Source organism: Rhinoraja longicauda, chromosome 43 (genome assembly GCF_053455715.1).
Source record: "Rhinoraja longicauda isolate Sanriku21f chromosome 43, sRhiLon1.1, whole genome shotgun sequence".
In the NCBI taxonomy this organism is placed as follows: Eukaryota; Metazoa; Chordata; class Chondrichthyes; order Rajiformes; family Arhynchobatidae; genus Rhinoraja; species Rhinoraja longicauda.
The window spans coordinates 5,727,628-5,748,275 of NC_135995.1; the positions used below are offsets into that span (position 1 = coordinate 5,727,628).

At 50.0% G+C, this 20,648-nt stretch overlaps 1 protein-coding gene across 4 annotated transcripts in view; it reads right to left on the reverse strand.

Moving 5' to 3' along the window:
• Window positions 1-9,015: 9,015 nt before the first annotated feature.
• LOC144612253 (uncharacterized) overlaps window positions 9,016-20,648 on the reverse strand; it is a 30,428-nt gene continuing 18,795 nt past the window's right edge. For 2 of the 4 annotated variants that reach the window (XM_078431811.1, XM_078431807.1), the window contains 2 exons: window positions 15,593-19,964; window positions 9,016-12,995 (listed from right to left, as the gene is read on the reverse strand). In XM_078431811.1, coding sequence (XP_078287937.1) covers window positions 9,016-10,782 — 1,767 coding nt within the window. In that variant the 5' untranslated portion in view covers window positions 10,783-12,995; window positions 15,593-19,964. The remainder of the gene's footprint in view (window positions 12,996-15,592; window positions 19,965-20,648) is intronic. The other 2 variants (XM_078431810.1, XM_078431809.1) reach the window with 2 other exon arrangements.

Sequence of the window (20,648 nt, forward strand, 5' to 3'; positions counted from 1 at the left end):
GCCCTCCGGGAAGGGTATGACGTGGTGCGAGTCAGGCAATACCCTATCTCCATCGAGGGCCGAAAGGGACTCCAGCCAATCATTGAAAATCTATTGAAGGAGGGAGTATTGGAAAGTTGCATGTCCCCTTATAATAGCCCTATCTTACCCGTACGAAAGACAGACGGAACATTCCGGCTTGTACAGGACCTCCGAGAACTAAATAAGGTGGTCCGGACTAGGTATCCTGTGGTCCCTAACCCAAACACGATTATGGGACGGATACCCCCCAGTCACAATTGGTTCAGTGTCGTGGATCTAAAAGATGCATTCTGGAGTTGTCCCTTGGATGAGGGGAGCCGAGACTTGTTCGCTTTTGAATGGGAAAACCCAGGAACGGGTAGAAAGCAACAGTATCGCTGGAAAGTACTTCCTCAGGGATTTACTGAATCTCCAAACCTGTTCGGTCAAATCTTGGAACAGGTGTTAGAGGAATACCCGTGTGTGTCCCGGATCCAGCTCCTGCAGTATGTGGATGACCTCCTGATCTCTGGAGAGGGAGAAGGGGAGGTGCGGGATGCCACTATAATATTACTAAATTTCCTGGGAGAGAAGGGACTAAGGGTATCGAGGAATAAACTCCAGTTTGTGGAACAAGAGGTGAAGTACCTGGGCCACCTAATTAGTGGGGGAAAGCGAAGAATAAATCCTGAAAGAATCGCAGGAATTACAGGCTTGCCGATGCCTCGGAATAAAAAGGAAATCAGAAAATTTCTGGGGCTAATTGGGTACTGTAGACTCTGGATCGATGACTATGCCAGACAAGTCCGGTTCTTGTACAACAGGCTAGGAGATGAGAAAGATAAGGTGGAATGGGACCCGAAAGAACAACAGGATTTCCATCAGCTAAAGAATAGCTTGATAACCGCTCCTGTTTTAGCCCTGCCATCAATAGGCCAGCCCTACCATCTGTTTGTAAATGTGGAGGATGGGATAGCCCTCGGGGTATTGACTCAGAGGAGAGGGGGAAGCCGGCAGCCTGTGGCATTCTTATCAAAAATATTGGACCCAGTGTCACGAGGATGGCCTGTCTGTATACAGGCAGTGGCAGCCACAGCGGTCCTAGTAGAGGAGAGCAGGAAATTGACCTTTGGGGGGGTTTTGGTGGTCTCCATCCCACATACGGTGAGAACAATATCGGCACAGAAGTCTCAGAGGTGGTTGACAGACTCAAGGATATTAAAGTATGAAGCTATCCTGATGGAAAAGGATGATTTGACCCTAATTACGGACAAAAACTTCAACCCATCTCAGTTTTTGTACCCGCCCGAAGAAAAAGAAAAAGAGACAGAGAAGCCGGAACATGATTGTAGCGAAATAATAGAATTAGAGACCAAGAGTAGGGAGGACCTGGGGGAACAGCCTCTGGCTGAGGGAGGTCGATGGTTTATAGATGGGTCATCTCGGTGCATAGATGGGAAAAGACACAGTGGATACGCCATAATTGACGGGAATACATTAAGTGAAATAGAGGCTGGACGATTACCTGGGAGCTGGTCAGCCCAGTCCTGTGAGCTCTATGCCCTGATGCGGGCATTGGAGTTACTCGAAGGCCAAGAAGGCACCATATATACTGATTCGAAATATGCTTTTGGGGTGGTGCATACCTTTGGAAAGATTTGGAAGGAAAGGGGAATGATAACAGCGAGAGGAAAGAAGTTAGCACATGAACAGTTGATTGAAAAAACCTTGGAATCATTAGCAAAGCCAGAGCAAATGGCAGTAGTACATGTGGCGGGACACCAGAAGGGAAATTCTCTAGAGGCCCGGGGAAACAGAGCCGCGGACGAAATGGCAAAATGGGCGGCTTTACAGGTGACAGTAAAGATGATGTCTCTGATACCTCTCAGGGAAGGGATGGAGAAGATACCCGTGTTTTCCAAATTCGAGATAGGTAGGATGAATGAGTTGGGAGCAAAAATAGCAAAAGATGGACGGTGGTGGACGCCGGATGGGAAGCAACTGCTAAATAATAATAATAATAATAATAATACATTACATTTATATAGCGCTTTTCATATACTCAAAGACGCTTTACAGGGATTTAGAGAACATAGGGAAGTGAATAAATAGATAAATAAGTAAACGAACAGAGAAAGGAGACAGAAGGTGAGGTGGCCTTCAGTGGTTGAAGGCAGTACTGAATAGGTGAGACTTCAGTGATGTTTTGAATGTGGTGAGTGAGGAGGAGTCTCTGACGGTTTGAGGTAAGAGTTCCATAGGGTGGGAGCAGCGATGGAGAAAGCCCTGTCCCCCCAGGATCTGAGTTTGGTCCGGATGTGGGGGGATAGGAGATTGGCAGCAGCAGAGCGGAGGGTGCAGGTGGGAGTGTGCCTGTGGAGGAGGTCGGTCAGGTAGGATGGGGCCAGGTTATGGAGGGCTTTGTAGGTCATGAGGAGGATTTTGTACTGGATTCTCTGGGGGATGGGGAGCCAGTGGAGTTTGTAAAGGACGGGGGTGATATGGTCACGGATCGGGGTGTGGGTGAGTAGACGGGCAGCGGAGTTTTGAATGTATTGAAGTTTACTGATTAGGAGGTTATCAGAGAATTATTGGGGAGATTACATTCCCAGTCACACTGGGGGGCTCAGGCATTATGTGATACCCTTTTACGTACGTATGCTTGTAGGGGAATATATACTCTGGCTAAACAAGCAGTCTCAAGCTGTGTCATCTGTCAGAAGATAAATAAGAAAGTGATGAGGGCAAAACAGTTAGCCATCAGACCATTCCAGAGAGTACAGGTAGATTTTACTGAACTCCCTAGGATGCAGAAATGTAAATACCTCCTAGTGGTAGTGGATCACTTTACTCGTTGGGTGGAAGCATTTCCCACAGTAAATGCCACTTCACAGGTGGTAGCCAAAATTCTATTGGAACAAATAATCCCGCGGTATGGAATCATCAAATCTCTCGATTCAGATCGAGGAACCCATTTCGCATCAAAAGCCCATTTGCTCATTTGTGATGCCCTGGGGATAAAATGGAAGTTGCATACTCCCTGGCACCCGCAGAGTTCGGGAATGGTGGAGAGGATGAATGGCACCCGAAAGACACAAATTACCAAACTAATGGAGGAGACTAGACTACCTTGGATTATGTGCTTGCCGATAGCCTTGCTTAGAATTCGAACCGCCCCACGAAAGGATATAGCAGTATCCCCCTACGAAATGTTGTTTGGGTTACCCTATTTGGGAAAGATAGAAGGAATACCCACCTTAGAGGGAAGTGATGTTTTCTTAAGGAACTATCTATTGGCAGTATCTCGTTCTATTACAGAATTAAAAACCAAGGGGCTGCTGGCACAGAGTCCCCCTCTCGACTTTCCAATCCATTCTGTGAAGGCGGGAGACTGGGTTCTTGTGAAATCGTGGAAGGAGGAGAAGTTGCAACCCCGTTGGACTGGTCCGTATTTGGTATTGTTGACCACGGAGACGGCAGTGCGGACGAAAGAGAAAGGGTGGACACACGCAGCGCGAATAAAGGGACCAGTGGAACCTCCGGCTGAGGAGGACTGGACAGTAAGGCAAGGGAGGAAACCACTGACTCTGATCTTTGAGAAAGAACGATTGAACTAGAAGATTACAATGCAGTGCGTGGCACTGGTGCTCATGATGGTTGCCACTGTAAGTAAATGCATGGACAGCTGTGATAAATGTTACCGCCCCATCAGGTATGGCGGACAAATCATAAGGTCTTTTACCTATTATTCCGATGCGCCTGACGCATGTTATACCTTTAGGGCCAAGGCCAGCTGTAAGGAGGGGGGGGGGGTAGAATACTACCTAGTGCAGAATTTGGGATACTCAGGGGCAAGGATAGGTTGTAAGGGGTTTCTGCGCCGAGCTTTCGCCCGACCTAAGGTCCCCGTGCCTTGCTCTGATCCCTTGACCAGGCCGTGCACACTGGTTCCCCGTGAGTGGTTCGACCCACTCACCCCTTACGGTTCTAGACACTGGGCTTAGATGCAGGAGCTCTTATAGTGCAGAAAAAATTCAACCAGACCAGATTTTAAAACCAGGGTTTAAATGAAAAAGGCTTTTATTCAGCACTTGGGACTATTGTCCATGAATACTTATACAGTTCTATAATACATGACTATGAAACACATACCGAATCACACGAATACTTATAACTATGAATCATAAAACACACACAGTTCTATAAGGCATATACACGAATACCTTTTACTTATGAATTCTTAAACACAGTTCTGCAAGACACATACACGACTGTAAGATGGGGAACGCACGACGCATCGCAACCTTGACCAACACATATTTTAGTACACACCCAACGTTTATTCACAACCACCCTCCCCTCTACACTAAACTATGTCCAGGATATGTAGGATTTGGAATGCATGCTCACCACGGGGCTATTACTGGGGTTACTGGCTGTTCGTTTGGCAGTATTTCTCCTCGAGTTGCGTGCCTGTTCCTCTCTCTTGCATCCGTTTTTCTTGCCTGTCTTTTCTTCCTCCTGCATTCGTTTTCTTGCCTGCTTGCGTTTCTTGCAGGTTTTCTTCTAGCTTCAGCTTCTTCTTCCAGTATTTCTTCTTGAGTTTAAAACCCAAAAGTAGTGGCCAGTTATACTGTTTCTGACCCGTCCTATCTCCCGCCAGATCTTGGAATCTCTTTGTTCAAAAGATATGTATGAGGTTTTTCTTCTGATCTGCCTTATGATCGGGGATACCGGGGATGGCCAGACGGTGTAAATTGGGATTTCATTGTGAGGTGATGGGTGTTAACTGGTTTCCCATCACCTACCAGGTAGTTTTCTATGGGCTATTGTGCCCCCTCACTGAGATGAACTGTTTAGGTCGGCTTGGGGCATTGTGAGTATGCTGATGTCAGCGCCCCAGTGTCTGGACTCCGACCTGGTTTCGTGGGTTTCTGCATGGCCAATACCCATCCTTTGTTCTGGCCATGGCTTTGCAGAAAAACCTAGAGACTGGGATGTAAGGTTTTTACCTTTTTGTGGCTGGTCACGAGGTCCTGCGGCCATTTTAGGACCCACGGATTGTGACATCCTTTGTTAATCTGACCGCAGCCTTTCTCCGCTATCAGCCCCAGTCTCCCGTTTAAACTGTCCAAACTGCAGCTCTTTGGTATTGCGTTGCTTTTCAAATGAGGGAAAACTTCTCAAATCTTACAGTCCCTCCTGTTGATTTGCATAACCCCAGCTTATCGAATCAATTAAATAATGTGGTTGAGCAATGTTTTCCCGATTCTCCATATCCAGACCCCTGAGGTTTTAACTAAACTAGTGTTTCATTGCGAACGTACAGTCCCCATCTCTTAGGCTGATCTTTACTGCCCGTGTCCCGGGCAAAACTATATTACATGTACATTTTCATATCGGACATATACACCTACACCTTGTCCCAGGCCGATGCCTCCGCCATCCTCCTACTGGTGTCAGCTGCAATGTAGGACATGAAAACGATACAGCAGTAAAACGATACATTTTTTTACATTCCTTCACAAATTCGAATACAAAAACCTAGTTTATACAAATTTTAAAAAAAAAAAGGGACAATATAAAACAGTCTACTCGGTGAGGAGGGGGGGGCACGTCCTCCTAGCAGCTTGTGGCTGGGTCCTGCTCGCCCACCCGCACGTAACGGTCTCTCCATTCCCCTTGATGTACTCGGTTATTGAGGTGCTGCCCTCTTTTACATTTTCCCCTTAGTGGTTTTTGGGCACTCACCCTCCTGTGCTACTGCCAGTGGAACTGTGGGAGGTGTCATGCGTGGTCGTGTGATGAGTTCAGTGGCGTTTACCGGGATCGGGGAAAGGGGGACCCCACAAGCCTGCGAGCTAACATCCCACCTCATCCCCTTACCGTCATCCTGCCACTGTCTCTGGAAAAATATGCTGTTGCCCGTGGGACAACGATACCTCGAACCCCACATACACATATAAATCCCCTCATCCGGTTCCCACCATTTGTCCCAACACACACTCAACTGTTCTTTAGTCCCAGAAATAGTCCTGTGAGTGTCGTTGTCAAGTCTCTCCCACTCAACAGTGGAGTTGGCCATTGTCCGGCTTGTTTTCCTCAGCCACCACCGCCTGCTCGCGGGGACCTTCCCCGTGCATACCAGGCAGATCCTTTTGCCAACGGTGGCGCTGATCTTTTGTGCGATGATTTTGACTCTCGGGCACAATAACGAAGTGTCCCGATAAGCAAAACCTGGGGCGCTGGAATACTCTGAAGAGTTTGATCCCAGCCACCCTGGCCACCGGCCTTCATGGAAGTAAACTGCGGTCTCCTCCGCTTCTCTCCTTCCAGTCCCATCGGTCGCGATGGGAGCCGTGTCCCCGGAGCAGCCGTAGACGATGATGTCCTTGGTGCGGCCCCGATAGGTCCACCCACATCCGATCGCCGTGGCAAAGATCCACCATACGAGTGCCTCCTTCCACTCCAGAAAACAGATAAAGAAGAATGGTATAGCCAGCCTCTTGGGGAGCGCTTGGCTTTGTTAAACGCCTCTGCGGGCGGGTCTCTTGACCCCCAGCCTGCACCCCACACCCACACATCCTGGACGCATCAACTTTATTTAAACGCTAACTATTCCCACAAAACTTATCTAAAATAGCTTATCCTTATCTAAAATACCTATCCTTATCTATATTACCTAAAATATCTTAAATAGCTTATCCTTATCTAAAATAGCTTATCCTTATCTAAAATACCTATCCTTATTTATATTATCTAAAATATAATACAGTGCCGCCTTCCCCGGGCGGCTCCGCTAATCCCTGTCAGGGCTGCAGCGGTTCTTCTCCTGCGGCTGCACCACGCTGTCTCCCACCTTTGATCCTCCGCAGCCTGTCGCTGCCTGTCGGGGGCTAAACCTCCGCTGAAACGTAAGCTCCCTCCTCCCTACTTGGCTCCCTTCCCTCGGGGCGTGATTGACCTCTGGCCAAAACTTTCTAAGTTGGGGTTTCCTGCTGGACCTACGGAGGATCACCTTAGACACTGCCCCCTGGACAGCCTGGCTGAGGACCGGTTCCTGCCGTGCCGCAGCTCGGGTACCCCCCGCAGCTGCCGACCCTGGCCCCGCCTCATCCAGCTCTGCCCCCTTGGTGCTGGGTATACCCGCGGCATCCGGCCTCACTCTACCTGTATCTACAGGTGGTGAGCCTTCGCTCGCTACCCCCGCCATCCTGGTGCATGAGTCGGGGACGTTACTGTCGTCCCCCTCCGACTCCTCTTCCTCCGTAATGGGATCCAGCCCCTGGTCGAGCTGATCAGGCTCTTCCTCACCTGAATCCCACTGTTGCCCGTGGGGCAACGATACCTTGAACCCCACATACACATATAAATCCCCTCATCCGGTTCCCACCATTTGTCCCAACACACACTCAACTGTTCTTTAGTCCCAGAAATAGTTCTGTGAGTGTTGTTGTTAAGTCTCTCCCACTCAACAGTGGAGTTGGCCATTGTCCTGCTCATTTTCCTCAGCCACCACCGCCTGCTCGCGGGGACCTTCCCCGTGCATACCAGGCAGATCCTTTTGCCAACGGTGGCGCTGATCTTTTGGGCGATGATCTTGATTCTCGGGCACAATAATGAAGAGTCCCGATAAGCAAAACCTGGGGCGCTGGAATACTCTGAAGAGTTCGATCCCAGCCACCCCGGCCACCGGCCTTCATGGAAGTAAACTGCGGTCTCCTCCGCTTCTCTCCTTCCAGTCCCATCGGTCGCGATGGGAGCCGTGTCCCCGGAGCAGCCGTAGATGATGATGTCCTTGGTGTGGCCCCGATAGGTCCACCCACATCCGATCGCCGTGGCAAAGATCCACCATACGAGTGCCTCCTTCCACTCCAGAAAACAGATAAAGAAGAATGGTATAGCCAGCCTCTTGGGGAGCGCTTGGCTTTGTTAAACGCCTCTGCGGGCGGGTCTCTTGACCCCCAGCCTGCACCCCACACCCACACATCCTGGACGCATCAACTTTATTTAAACGCTAACTATCCCCACAAAACTTATCTAAAATACTTAAACTTATCTAAAATACCTATCCTTATCTATATTACCTAAAATATCCATATCTATAATAGCTTATCCTTATCTAAATTTACCTAAAATATAATACAGTGCCGCCTTCCCAGGGCGGCTCAGCTAATCCCTGTCAGGGCTGCAGCGGGTCGTCTCCTGCGGCTGCACCACGCTGTCTCCCACCTTTGATCCTCCGCAGCCTGTCGCTGCCTGGCGGGGGCTAGGTCCCCTCCGGGACGTAAGCTCCCTCCTCCCTACTTGGCTCCCGTACCTCGGGGCGTGATTGACCTCTGGCCAAAACTTCCTAAGTTGGGGTTTCCTGCTGGACCTACGGAGGATCACCTTAGGCACTGCCCCCTGGACAGCCTGGCTGAGGACCGGTTCCTGCCGTGCCGCAGCTCGGGTACCCCCCGCAGCTGCCGACCCTGGCCCCACCTCATCCAGCTCTGCCCCCTTGGTGCTGGGTATACCCGCGGCATCCGGCCTCACTCTACCTGTATCTACAGGTGGTGAGCCTTCGCTCGCTACCCCCGCCTTCCTGGTGCTTGAGTCGGGGACGTTACTGTCGTCCCCCTCCGACTCCTCTTCCTCCGTAATGGGATCCAGCGCCTGGTCGAGCTGATCAGGCTCTTCCTCACCTGAATCCCACCCAAAACGGGAGACCCTCCATTCCTGGAGAATGTCCTCCCCCCTCACGCAGGCAACCTTGCCTGTCTGCGTGACCTGCCTCATCCTTGGCTGTGAACGCGCGCCAGTCTGTTCCTTCCCTGTGAACTCCGCCAGTGCGAAAGGGACCCCCGTGGACAGGGGAGAGTCAAAGGGTTGCTCTGTGTGGACCACGGTGCATGAAGCCCCCATGTCCAACAGATAACTGCCCCTTTGCCTCTCCACTACCATCTCCACAAGCGGCCTCTTCCACGCATCGTAGCGGAGAGGACACAGATAGGCAGGCTGCGTGGGCTGATGTCATTGGGGAATGTCCAGTGCCCCCCTCGCACCCGGGGAGCCGGTAGCGACTGCCACCTTCCCCTGGGCGGCCATGAGGGACTGCATCACCTCGATCATCGTTTCGATGATCTCGGGCTTAACTGGGACCTCGGTGCGCTGCGTGGTGCCAACCCTATCTTCCTTGGTGTGGGCCCTGCAATCCTTCCGCCAGTGCCCCACCTTACCGCACCTGAAACACTTGGACTGTGCGGTAGGGTTACCCTCCTGTCGCCACTCCTTTTGGGCCAGTGCAGTAGCCTCCGCTACGTACACCTTCCCTTTTTCGAGTCGGGTAGACGTACTCCGGGTGTTTCTATACCCTACCGTGAGATGGTCCAAAACCGCCTCCTCCGTGCTATTTGTGGGATCAAACCAGGCTTTCGCCTGCTCCCTGACGGCTGCCAGGCTGTTTGACACCAAGCAACGGAGCCACTGGGCTCTCCCATTCCCGGCCAGGTCATCCCGCGCGGGGACGTGCGGGCAACTGCTCTGATATACTGACCACAGTCGCGCTGCAAAAACTCTTGGGGGTTCTCCCTCCATCTGGAGGGTCTTCCCTAATCGGGCAAATGGACCCTCATCGCCTACCCCCAAGACTTCCAGGACCTCGTCCCGCAGGAGATCGTAGGTCCTGGTCCCTCTTTTACTCTCGTCTGAGAGGCATTGGAGGATCGAGCTGTCCAGGGAGAACAGCAACATTTTTGCCCGTTCTCCCTCGTCGCAACCGTTGATAGCGGCGGTTTGCTCGATCTCCCTAAAATGCAGCGAAGGGTCCCCTGATTCGGACAATTTAATTACATGTCCGATCATAGCTCTTAACTGCTGGGAGCTGTGGGGCACCACGATCTCGCTCTGAATGGGTCCGGCGTCCCCATTCAGCGCGGTGGGTCCCCGTCTGGTTTCCAGGACCGGGCACATGGGCGCCGGTGCCGAGTCCTCGACCGGGAGCTCCTCTCTCTCTCTCACCCCTACACTACCCCTTTCCCAGGATGCCTCGTAGCTAGGGGAATTGTGGAGTCTGGGGGCTGAAGCCACCATGGTCTTTCTAGGGATCGGAACCGGGACCTTCGCACCCGTTAGTGACTGGCCCGCGGGGTGGTTCATCAAACAGACCAGCCCGCTTGCTTTATTTAAAGCACCCCGCAGACCCTCTATCTCCTGCAGGCAGGCCCCGTGGTCGGCCCCTTCCGACCTGTCCTCCAAAACCATTTTATAGGCTGCCCTAACTCCCTTAAGTTTCTCTTCCTGGGTCTCCAGCTGGTGGCTCAGGGAAGCGCACTGCTCCCTGAGCTTGCCCTTACTGCGCATAGCCTCAGTGATCTGACACTCCATCAGCTCTACCCTGGCCTTGTGGCGGTTGGTTACGACCCGGCGCTCCTTGTTTAAAGAGTCCAGAGCCTCAATCAACTGGTTCCCACCCGCAGCCTTCTCCTCTACCTCCTCCTGAAGGTCCCTGATCTGGGCTGCCTGTGCCACAACCACGCGGTCCAAAAGCTGGACCTGCTTTTTATAGCAGGTCAGCCAGACCGCCTTTTCTACAGATTTCTTATGGGCTGTACTGGCCGTCCACCGGATCGCTGCATCCAGTGGGCGCTTGTCATCTAGTAACGCACACATCCATTGTTTGGTGATATTCACCTTACTAAACACATAGTCCGCAATGCGCTCGTCCATTATGTCCCTAGTTTTAAAATCTTTTTCTGGTACACTATCATCCTGCTGCCAGTGTCCCTTCGTGGTCGCCATTATCTGTAAGGGGTTTCTGCGCCGAGCTTTCGCCCGACCTAAGGTCCCCGTGCCTTGCTCTGATCCCTTGACCAGGCCGTGCACACTGGTTCCCCGTGAGTGGTTCGACCCACTCACCCCTTACGGTTCTAGACACTGGGCTTAGATGCAGGAGCTCTTATAGTGCAGAAAAAATTCAACCAGACCAGATTTTAAAACCAGGGTTTAAATGAAAAAGGCTTTTATTCAGCACTTGGGACTATTGTCCATGAATACTTATACAGTTCTATAATACATGACTATGAAACACATACCGAATCACACGAATACTTATAACTATGAATCATAAAACACACACAGTTCTATAAGGCATATACACGAATACCTTTTACTTATGAATTCTTAAACACAGTTCTGCAAGACACATACACGACTGTAAGATGGGGAACGCACGACGCATCGCAACCTTGACCAACACATATTTTAGTACACACCCAACGTTTATTCACAACCACCCTCCCCTCTACACTAAACTATGTCCAGGATATGTAGGATTTGGAATGCATGCTCACCACGGGGCTATTACTGGGGTTACTGGCTGTTCGTTTGGCAGTATTTCTCCTCGAGTTGCGTGCCTGTTCCTCTCTCTTGCATCCGTTTTTCTTGCCTGTCTTTTCTTCCTCCTGCATTCGTTTTCTTGCCTGCTTGCGTTTCTTGCAGGTTTTCTTCTAGCTTCAGCTTCTTCTTCCAGTATTTCTTCTTGAGTTTAAAACCCAAAAGTAGTGGCCAGTTATACTGTTTCTGACCCGTCCTATCTCCCGCCAGATCTTGGAATCTCTTTGTTCAAAAGATATGTATGAGGTTTTTCTTCTGATCTGCCTTATGATCGGGGATACCGGGGATGGCCAGACGGTGTAAATTGGGATTTCATTGTGAGGTGATGGGTGTTAACTGGTTTCCCATCACCTACCAGGTAGTTTTCTATGGGCTATTGTGCCCCCTCACTGAGATGAACTGTTTAGGTCGGCTTGGGGCATTGTGAGTATGCTGATGTCAGCGCCCCAGTGTCTGGACTCCGACCTGGTTTCGTGGGTTTCTGCATGGCCAATACCCATCCTTTGTTCTGGCCATGGCTTTGCAGAAAAACCTAGAGACTGGGATGTAAGGTTTTTACCTTTTTGTGGCTGGTCACGAGGTCCTGCGGCCATTTTAGGACCCACGGATTGTGACATCCTTTGTTAATCTGACCGCAGCCTTTCTCCGCTATCAGCCCCAGTCTCCCGTTTAAACTGTCCAAACTGCAGCTCTTTGGTATTGCGTTGCTTTTCAAATGAGGGAAAACTTCTCAAATCTTACAAGGTAGCATCTGCCCCAAAGGAGAGAGATGGTTTTGCTTATGGAAAGCCGGACAATGGGGAATGGGGTTCCGGTTGGGGAAGGAACATCTAGACAGGCAAAAGGAAATCCTAATAAAATGGCTACGAGCAAAAGGGACAACCCGACCAGCCCCACCAGCCCCAACTAAGGGACCTCAAGTACATGTATCCTTGTATGAAGAGATACAGAAGCTGATAGAAATTCCTGAATTGGGAGAGAATCTCTTTGTGGACCTGGCTACCAGGATTGCTCAGACGCTAAATGTCAAGGACTGCTGGGTTTGTGGAGGACCTCTTATGAGTTCTCAATGGCCTTGGAGGGGATCAACTGTCGAAGTGGGGGACCTATTTGGGTGGAACATCACGAAAGGGAGAGATCGGGGACCCCAGGAATGGCTATTGACTGACGCTCCAATAGGGACGGAATGTATAGCTCGACCAAAGACTCAGGGGAGAGAAGAAGTAGGCATTAGTCCTTGTCAACGCATCTTAACCTTGTGGGTGAACCAGACACGGACCTGGTGGCCTGAGGAACCTAAATGGTATCTGGCCAAAGAAGACTGGGGAAATTGTACAAACATCACCCCAGTCAGAGATAAAACAGGCAACGAAAGCCGAGTCTGGAACTGCACAGGGAACAACCCATATCAGGGTTTACCAGTTTTACGGGACCTCTGGGAGAGGGACACGGTCAGTGGACCTGCTCCAGAGGGATTACTCTGGATCTGTGGACATAAGGCCTACTCAATACTTCCGGGAAAATGGAGTGGAACGTGTTTCATTGGGTTAGTGCAGCCGGGATTCTTTTTATTGCCAGCCGGGGGAGGACGAATGCTGGGCACTCCAGTGTTTGATGACCTACAAAGGGAAAAAAGAGAGTTGGAGATAGGAACCTGGGAGGATGATGAGTGGCCTGCGGCCCGAATCATTTCATATTATGGGCCAGCCACCTGGGCTCAGGATGGTTCCTGGGGATATCGTACCCCGGTGTACATGCTAAACCGGATAATACGCTTACAGGCTGTATTGGAGGTGATCACTAATCGAACGGCTGCCACACTAGAGATGTTGGCAAAGCAGCAAACGCAGATGAGAACAGCAATATACCAAAATTGATTGGCCCTAGACTACCTCCTAGCCGAAGAAGGAGGGGTATGTGGGAAATTCAACCTCTCTAATTGTTGCCTGAATATTGACAATAACGGACAGGCAGTAATGGACATATCCGAAGGAATCCGGAAATTGGCGCATGTTCCAGTGCAAAACTGGAACTCAATTATGGGCATTGGATGGTGGGATTCCCTCCTGGGAGGGTCATGGTGGAGAACGGTGGCACAGGTGATCTTATGTGCACTGGCTGGGCTGATCTTTATTCCCTGTTGTGTACCTTGTCTTAGGGAGCTCATAACTAGGAGCATAAGTCAGATGCAGGCTGTAGCAGTGCCAATGGGGACAAGAGGGGAGGTGCACAAACTTAAAACACACGGTATTGAGGGTTCAGTGTTGAGGTGGATAGAAAATTGGTTGGCGGACAGGAAGCAAAGAGTAGGAATAAACGGGTCCTTTTCGGAATGGCAGGCAGTGACTAGTGGGGTACCGCAAGGCTCAATGCTGGGACCCCAGTTATTTAGAGTGTATATTAATGATTTGGACGAAGGAATCGAATGGAACATCTCTAAGTTTGCGGATGACACGAAGCTGGGTGGCAGTGTTAGCTGCGAGGAGGATGCTAGGAGGCTGCAGAGTGACTTGGATAGATTAGGCGAGTGGGCAAATGCATGGCAGATGCAATATAATGTGGATAAATGTGAGGTTATCCACTTTGGCGGCAAGAACAGGAAAGCAGAGTATTACCTGAATGGTGACCGATTGGGAGAAGGGGAGATGCAACGTGACCTGGGTGTCATGGTGCACCAGTCATTGAAAGCAAGCATGCAGGTGCAGCAGGCAGTGAAGAAAGCGAATGGTATGTTGGCATTCATAGCAAGAGGATTTGAGTTTAGGAGCAGGGAGGTTCTGCTGCAGTTGTACAGGGCCTTGGTGAGACCGCACCTGGAGTATTGTGTGCAGTTTTGGTCTCCTAACCTGAGGAAAGACGTTCTTGCCTTAGAGGGAGTACAGAGAAGGTTCACCAGATTGATCCCTGGGATGGCGGGACTTACATATGAGGAAAGACTATAGACTGGGCTTGTACTCGCTGGAATTTAGAAGACTGAGGGGGGATCTTATAGAAACATATAAAATTCTTAAGGGGTAGGAGAGGCTAGATGCGGGAAGATTGTTCCCGATGTTGGGGGAGTCCAGAACCAGGGGTCACAGCTTAACGATAAGGGGGAAGTCTTTTAGGACCGAGATGAGAAAACATTTCCTCACACAGAGAGTGGTGAGTCTGTGGAATTCTCTGCCACAGAAGGTAGTTGAGGCCAGTTCATTGGCTATATTTAAGAGGGAGTTAGATGTGGCCCTTTTTGCTAAAGGGATCAGGGGGTATGGAGAGAAGGCAGGTAAAGGCTACTGAGCTGAATGATCAGCCATGATCATATTGAATGGCGGTGCAGGCTCGAAGGGCCGAATGGCCTACTCCTGCACCTATTTTCTATGTTTCTATGTCTATGTTTCTATGTGCAGAGAATCATGATAATGCAGCCAGGGAAGGTTCTGGATTCCCAGAGTAAGGAAATTAGGAGAATGCTACATCAATTGGAGACAAAGGAGTTTGAAAATGGGGTTTAATCAGAGAATGCGTAGCAAAAGAAAAAGGATGGATTGTGAGAAACAGGATGATTAAACCACCAGGGACAGGACGATTGAACTACCACTCTACCAGGGACAGGGCTATTAAACCGCCAGGGACAGGACGATTGAACTACCACTCAACCAAGGACAGGGCTATTAAACCGTCAGGGACAGGATGGTTGAACTACCACTCTACCAGGGACAGGGCTATTAAACCGTCAGGGACAGGGTGATTGAACTACCACCGAGTTCGTTGGGGCACTGATAATGTGGTACAGGGATAGAGGCAGGCTGGACAAAGGGCCGTCAATTTAGGAGAGTGTCTATCCAGCAGGGATGGGTTGAAATGGGTCATGAAGGTAACTAAGGGTCATGTGGATAACTACTGCGCTTGCTCAATGAGGTAAATGAATATTGCAAATACGCCCCTGATCGGGGAACTGCCAATTGCCATGCACATACAATGTATGATCTGGGGGAGGTACCCGGGGCGGTACAGAAGATTGTGCACCTCAGCGCTCTGATTGGAAGGAGCCCGAAGGGGAGGGGGATTCAGCAAAAGGGAGGGAGATTCAATGAAGTTGTACTGTATAAAGAGAAGGCACTGTCTTTGTCGCGGTGTGTCTCGGTTTGGAGAGGCACCCGGCTCTGCAGACTCGTGAATAAACTTGTCTTGTTTCCACGACTTTGTCTCTGGCATCGTGATTGTGAGCACTCACATTTACATCTCACAGTCGAGGAGGGGTTTAGTCGAGGCGAGGGGTTTAGTCGAGGCAAGGGGTTTTATATCGCCGAATGTTCCTATCCGGCTATCTAGCAAGCTAAACAATTGACCCAATAAAGACCAGTAGAGACGAGCTGTCGTTTGATGCTTTACTGAATTCAAATGTGAAACTGTAACGTTTAGGCACAAAAAGAAATAACATAGGGTTTAGTTACATTATACGTTTAGTATAGGAACATATAAAGATGATGTCACTAAACATAATTACTTACAGACATTGCGTCTAACAAACTCTGTGACGAAGGATGGCAGCAGATTACACACAGATGAATCACACTGTCTACACCATGAGGGTTCCCTCTCTGACCTGCACTTCCTGTTTATGACAACTTCCTGTCTATTGTAGCGACCATAGGGATTGGTCCTGGCAGTCGAACCCTCGGATTGGCCAGCAAGGTCACATGGTGGTGCGACCATAGGGATTGGTCCTGAGAGTCGAACCCGCTGATTGGCCAGCTAGGTCAGGCGGTGGTTTTGGAGCCCAAAAAACGGGCAGTGGGAAGAGAACTTCGATATGAACAGTTTGAGTTAATGGTTGTCTGTAATCTCGTTTGTTATCCTTTGTAATTGAATATTGCTGCCGCAATAAACTTCTTTAACAAAGTACAAGCCTCCAGACTCGCCATACTAATCCCTTAACGATCTTATATGTTTCAATAAGATCCCTCTCATGCTTCTAAATTCCAGAGTATACAAGCCTAGTCTTTCAACATACGACAGTCCCGCCATTCCAGGGGATTAACCTGGTGAACCTACGCTGCACGCCCTCAATAGCAAGAATGTCCTTCCTCAAATTTGGAGACCAAAACTGCACACAGTACTCCAGGTGCGGTCTCACTAGGGCCCTGTACAACTGCAGAACTCCCCCTTCTCCTGTTACTCTCAATCCCCCTCTCTCTGTGTACTGTTACTTTCACTACCCCTCCCCCTGTGTACTGTTACTCTCCCTCTCTCTGTGTAATGTTACTCACTCCCCCTCTCCTCCTGTACTGTTATTGTGGGAAGAACTGACCTGTTGTGTCTTGTAATGAACATGGGCAGCACGGTACTGTGGGAATAGAGCGGCACGGTGGCGCGGCGGTAGAGTTGCTGCCTCACAGCTTACTTCTGCGGTGAGGAAGAGACCGTGTACCATTTGTATGAGAGGTTGCAGCCCGTGTTCGAGTGTCTAAAGGGGTTGCTCCCCAAGTTTTGGCTCCATTTTAATCCTGTGCTCCTGATTTTTGGGCACCCGGTACAGAGGGGGGGAGGGTCGGGAGGGACGGTGGGGTCTCCCTGTCGGTCTGCTCCTGGGCCTGGCCAAGATGGCCATTTGCGGGTCCAGGCAGCGGGTAGTCGACGGCCGCACCGGGGTCGGCTACCTGCCCCTCTTCCGGGCCAACGTCCATACCCGCGTGTCCCTGGAGAGGGAACACGTGGTGTCCACGGGCCGCTGGAGGCCTTCCGTGAACGCTGGTCGCCGCGGGACGTCGAGTGTATTATTGATAAAGTTGGCAATGTATTAGTTTGATGTTTGTTTGTTTGTAAACTGCCAATATCGGCAGCCTTTGATCGTGTTACCCTTTTGTATGTTTGTTTTGTTTTCTGAATAAAAGCTTTTGTATATATTTTTAAAAAGAGACCCGTGTTTGATCCTGACTACTGGTGCTGTCTGTACGGGGTTTATACGCTCTCTCCGTGACCGCGTGGGTTTTCTCCGGGTGCTCCGGTTTCCTCCCACACTCCTGCAGGTTTGTAGGTTAATTGGCTGCAGTAAATTGTCCCTCATGGTGTAGGATAGTGCTTGTGTGTGGGGTGATACATGGTGAACGCTGGTCAGCGTGGACTCGTTGAGACAAAGGGCCTGTTTCCACGCTCCATCTCTAAAGCCTAAAATAAAGAATACTTAATTCCAGTGAAGTTTCCTATCAGTGCAAGACTAAACTGTTTAAATGTTGGGATAGTCCCTGCCTCAACTACCACCTCTGGCAGCTTGTTCCACACATCCGTGGGCTGAATGGCCTAATTCTGCTCCTATCATTTATGACCTTTGTCAGCTTGACGGCAGCTGAATCCAATGCCCTCCATTAGAGTCGGAAGACGGGTCACGACCCGAAACATCGCCTATCCATGTCCCCCACAGATGCGGCCTGACCCGCTGAGTTACTCCAGCGCTGTGTATTTTATTTGTAATCCAGCATCTGCAGTTCCTTGTGTCTCCCCTCCATTTCCTGACGCTGCCCTCGCCCTCCCTCCCGCCCGCACTCACCGGGGTCCCACACATACACGCACTCGTCGCACACCACGGGAACCTCACGGCGGCCGGAGGAGCAGGGACCATGTCACAAGCGCATCGGACACAGACTGGGGAAACAGCTTGCATGAGCCGCGTGTGTATTGATGCAGCGCTGCAGAGGGTGAAGCCGGCCGGCTGAACAAAGGGCATAAATACTGGACGGTGCATGTGTGCAGGCGCTGCAGCGGCAGGGGTGGAGTCGAGCGCTGGGCAGGTTTGGTGATGAGGCAGGAGGGGATTACACAGTGACCAGCGCCGTGCGTCCACTGAGCCGCTGCACTTCCCATCAGCAACAACAGGGAACATGATGCACGGAGCTCCCAGGAGTTGATGCCATCGCCATTAAAAATACTCTTCAATCACATTGATTCACAACACAATTACTTGAATAACATGACAATAACATGAACAGATTTAGCCGGGACAACGCGGGTGCTGGTCAATCGCCTCACACAGAAATATTTTAAATACAATGCAAAATGAAACAAATTAAAACACATTTCAGGTCTCAAACATTCGTTAAATAAATTACATCAATCAGCATCTAACGATTCAATTTACAAACTCACCTTCTGCTTATACTTCGAACAACACTTCAAACGTTGCAAACTCCAGTGTCAGCATTTTAGTGATCACCACTTCAAGAAATCTCACAGGAATAAAGTGAAACCTGCAGGGACCAGCAGTTTGATCAAAGTAACCGGAGCAATGAGCCCACGGCACGGAACGGTTCTCCTGACTTGCGGCAACAATAAAAGTGGTTAATTTATTAATCGCCGTGTTGATGAACTCAGTGCGATAACCAGACTGCATCACGACAGCCCCGATCCGAGCAATCCCTCAGTCACAATAACCATCTAATTAAGATAGAGCTCTTAAGGATAGCGGAGTCAGGGGGTATGGGGAGAAGGCACGAACGGGGTACTGATTGAGAATGATCAGCCATGATCACATTGAATGGTGGTGCTGGCTCGAAGGGCCGAATGGCCTACTCCTGCGTCTATTGCCTATCCCAGTGGGGGCAGTCTATCCCAGTCGGAAGATGCAGTTGAGAGAGGGTCGGACATGCAACAATGATACCCGTCCCTGGTCCCCAATTCACACAGGGAGTGGGAAACCACGGACCCATCCCTTCTACCCCAGACTTCTCCACACAAAGTATCACCAAAAAGAGGGAAATACAGCAAATACCAATATTGATACTGTTTGAAAACATAAATAATTACTTAACGTAGTTCAAAAGGAAATAATTGAAATAAAAGAAATTAAATAATATAAAGGAAATTATAACACTGACAATTGGTGAACTTTTACTGTTCAACACAGGGTCTCAGGTGAACAGTGAAAGCTGCTGCGTCCTTGAAGACATTCCCACACACGGGGCATGTTTCAAGGCAGGTGTGAGCTTTCTGCTGATAGAGATAAGAAAAGCTCTTCCCACAGTCCAAACATGTGTACGGCCTCTCTCCGGTGTGGGTCCGCTGGTGTTTCCGGAGGTCCCCTGCCTGTGCAAAGCTCTTCCCACAGTCAGGACATTTGTACGGCCTCTCTCCGGTGTGGGTCCGCTGGTGTAGATGGAGAGTCCCTGCCCGTGCAAAGCCCTTCCCATGGTCAGAACATTTGTACGGCCTCTCTCCGGTCTGGGTCCGTTGGTGTCGGTGGAGGTGCCCTGAGTATGTAAAGCTCTTCCCACAGGCAGGACATTTGTACGGTCCGCTGGTGTAGGTGGAGCTGCTCTGCCCACGTGAAACACTTCTCACATTCTGCACATTCATGCCATTTCTCCGTTATTCGTCCTTGAATATCACCTGACTTCCCTATAACCCTCCTTCCGTCAGTTGGTGTGAACAGACTGCCCACATTTAATTTGTGGATCTGTGTTCAGTTTGGAGGAAGAAGGCTGTCCAGCTGACGTTGGTCTGGAGGCTTCAGGATGCCTTCTTACGTGCCTTGGAAGGAACTCCACCGTGGTGAATGCTACAGTGCAGTGAGGGCAGGGATGACAGTCTCCTTGGGTCACGCCGTCTATAGTCTATTGGAGAAGGAAACAGAAATGATCACTTTCAGCAAAGAATCCACTCTCTGATTTGGAAGACAGATTAGTAAATGCTTCAGTGTTAACGGAGCTGCTCGGAGATGTTAATTCAAATAATTTACAGGCGTGACTAGTGAAAGATTGTGGGGAGGAGGGATTTATCAATCACTAGATGATTCTGATAAAGACTCAAGGGGGATGGAATCTGTCTTTGATATACCCCAAGGAACAAGGTACACATCAATGTTTTTAAGAATTCTTCTAACCCAGTGTGATAACTGGTTTGTTAAAATGGGCAAAGTGCAGATGTCAAATAACATGATGAGCTGGGAGTTGCTGAGGATGACAGCAGGGCAAAGGGGATGACTGCATCTTTGTAAATGCTCAGTGATTCAGCGTGAGGTTCTCCAAGGATGTTTTGAGTAAAATCAGTGCATCAGTTTTTGTGCTTCTGACACCTGCGACATCATTCAGCAGTCTCCATCACAGGCTGACCTCTATTACAAACCCACTGACTCCCACAACTACTTTGTTTACACTTCTTCCCACCCTGTTTCCTGCAAAGACTCCATCTCCTACTCCTAATTCCTCCGTCTACGCCGCATCTGCGCCCAAGATGAGGGGTTCCCTACCAGGACATCTGAGGTGTACTCATTCTTCAGGGAATGAGAGTTCCCCTCT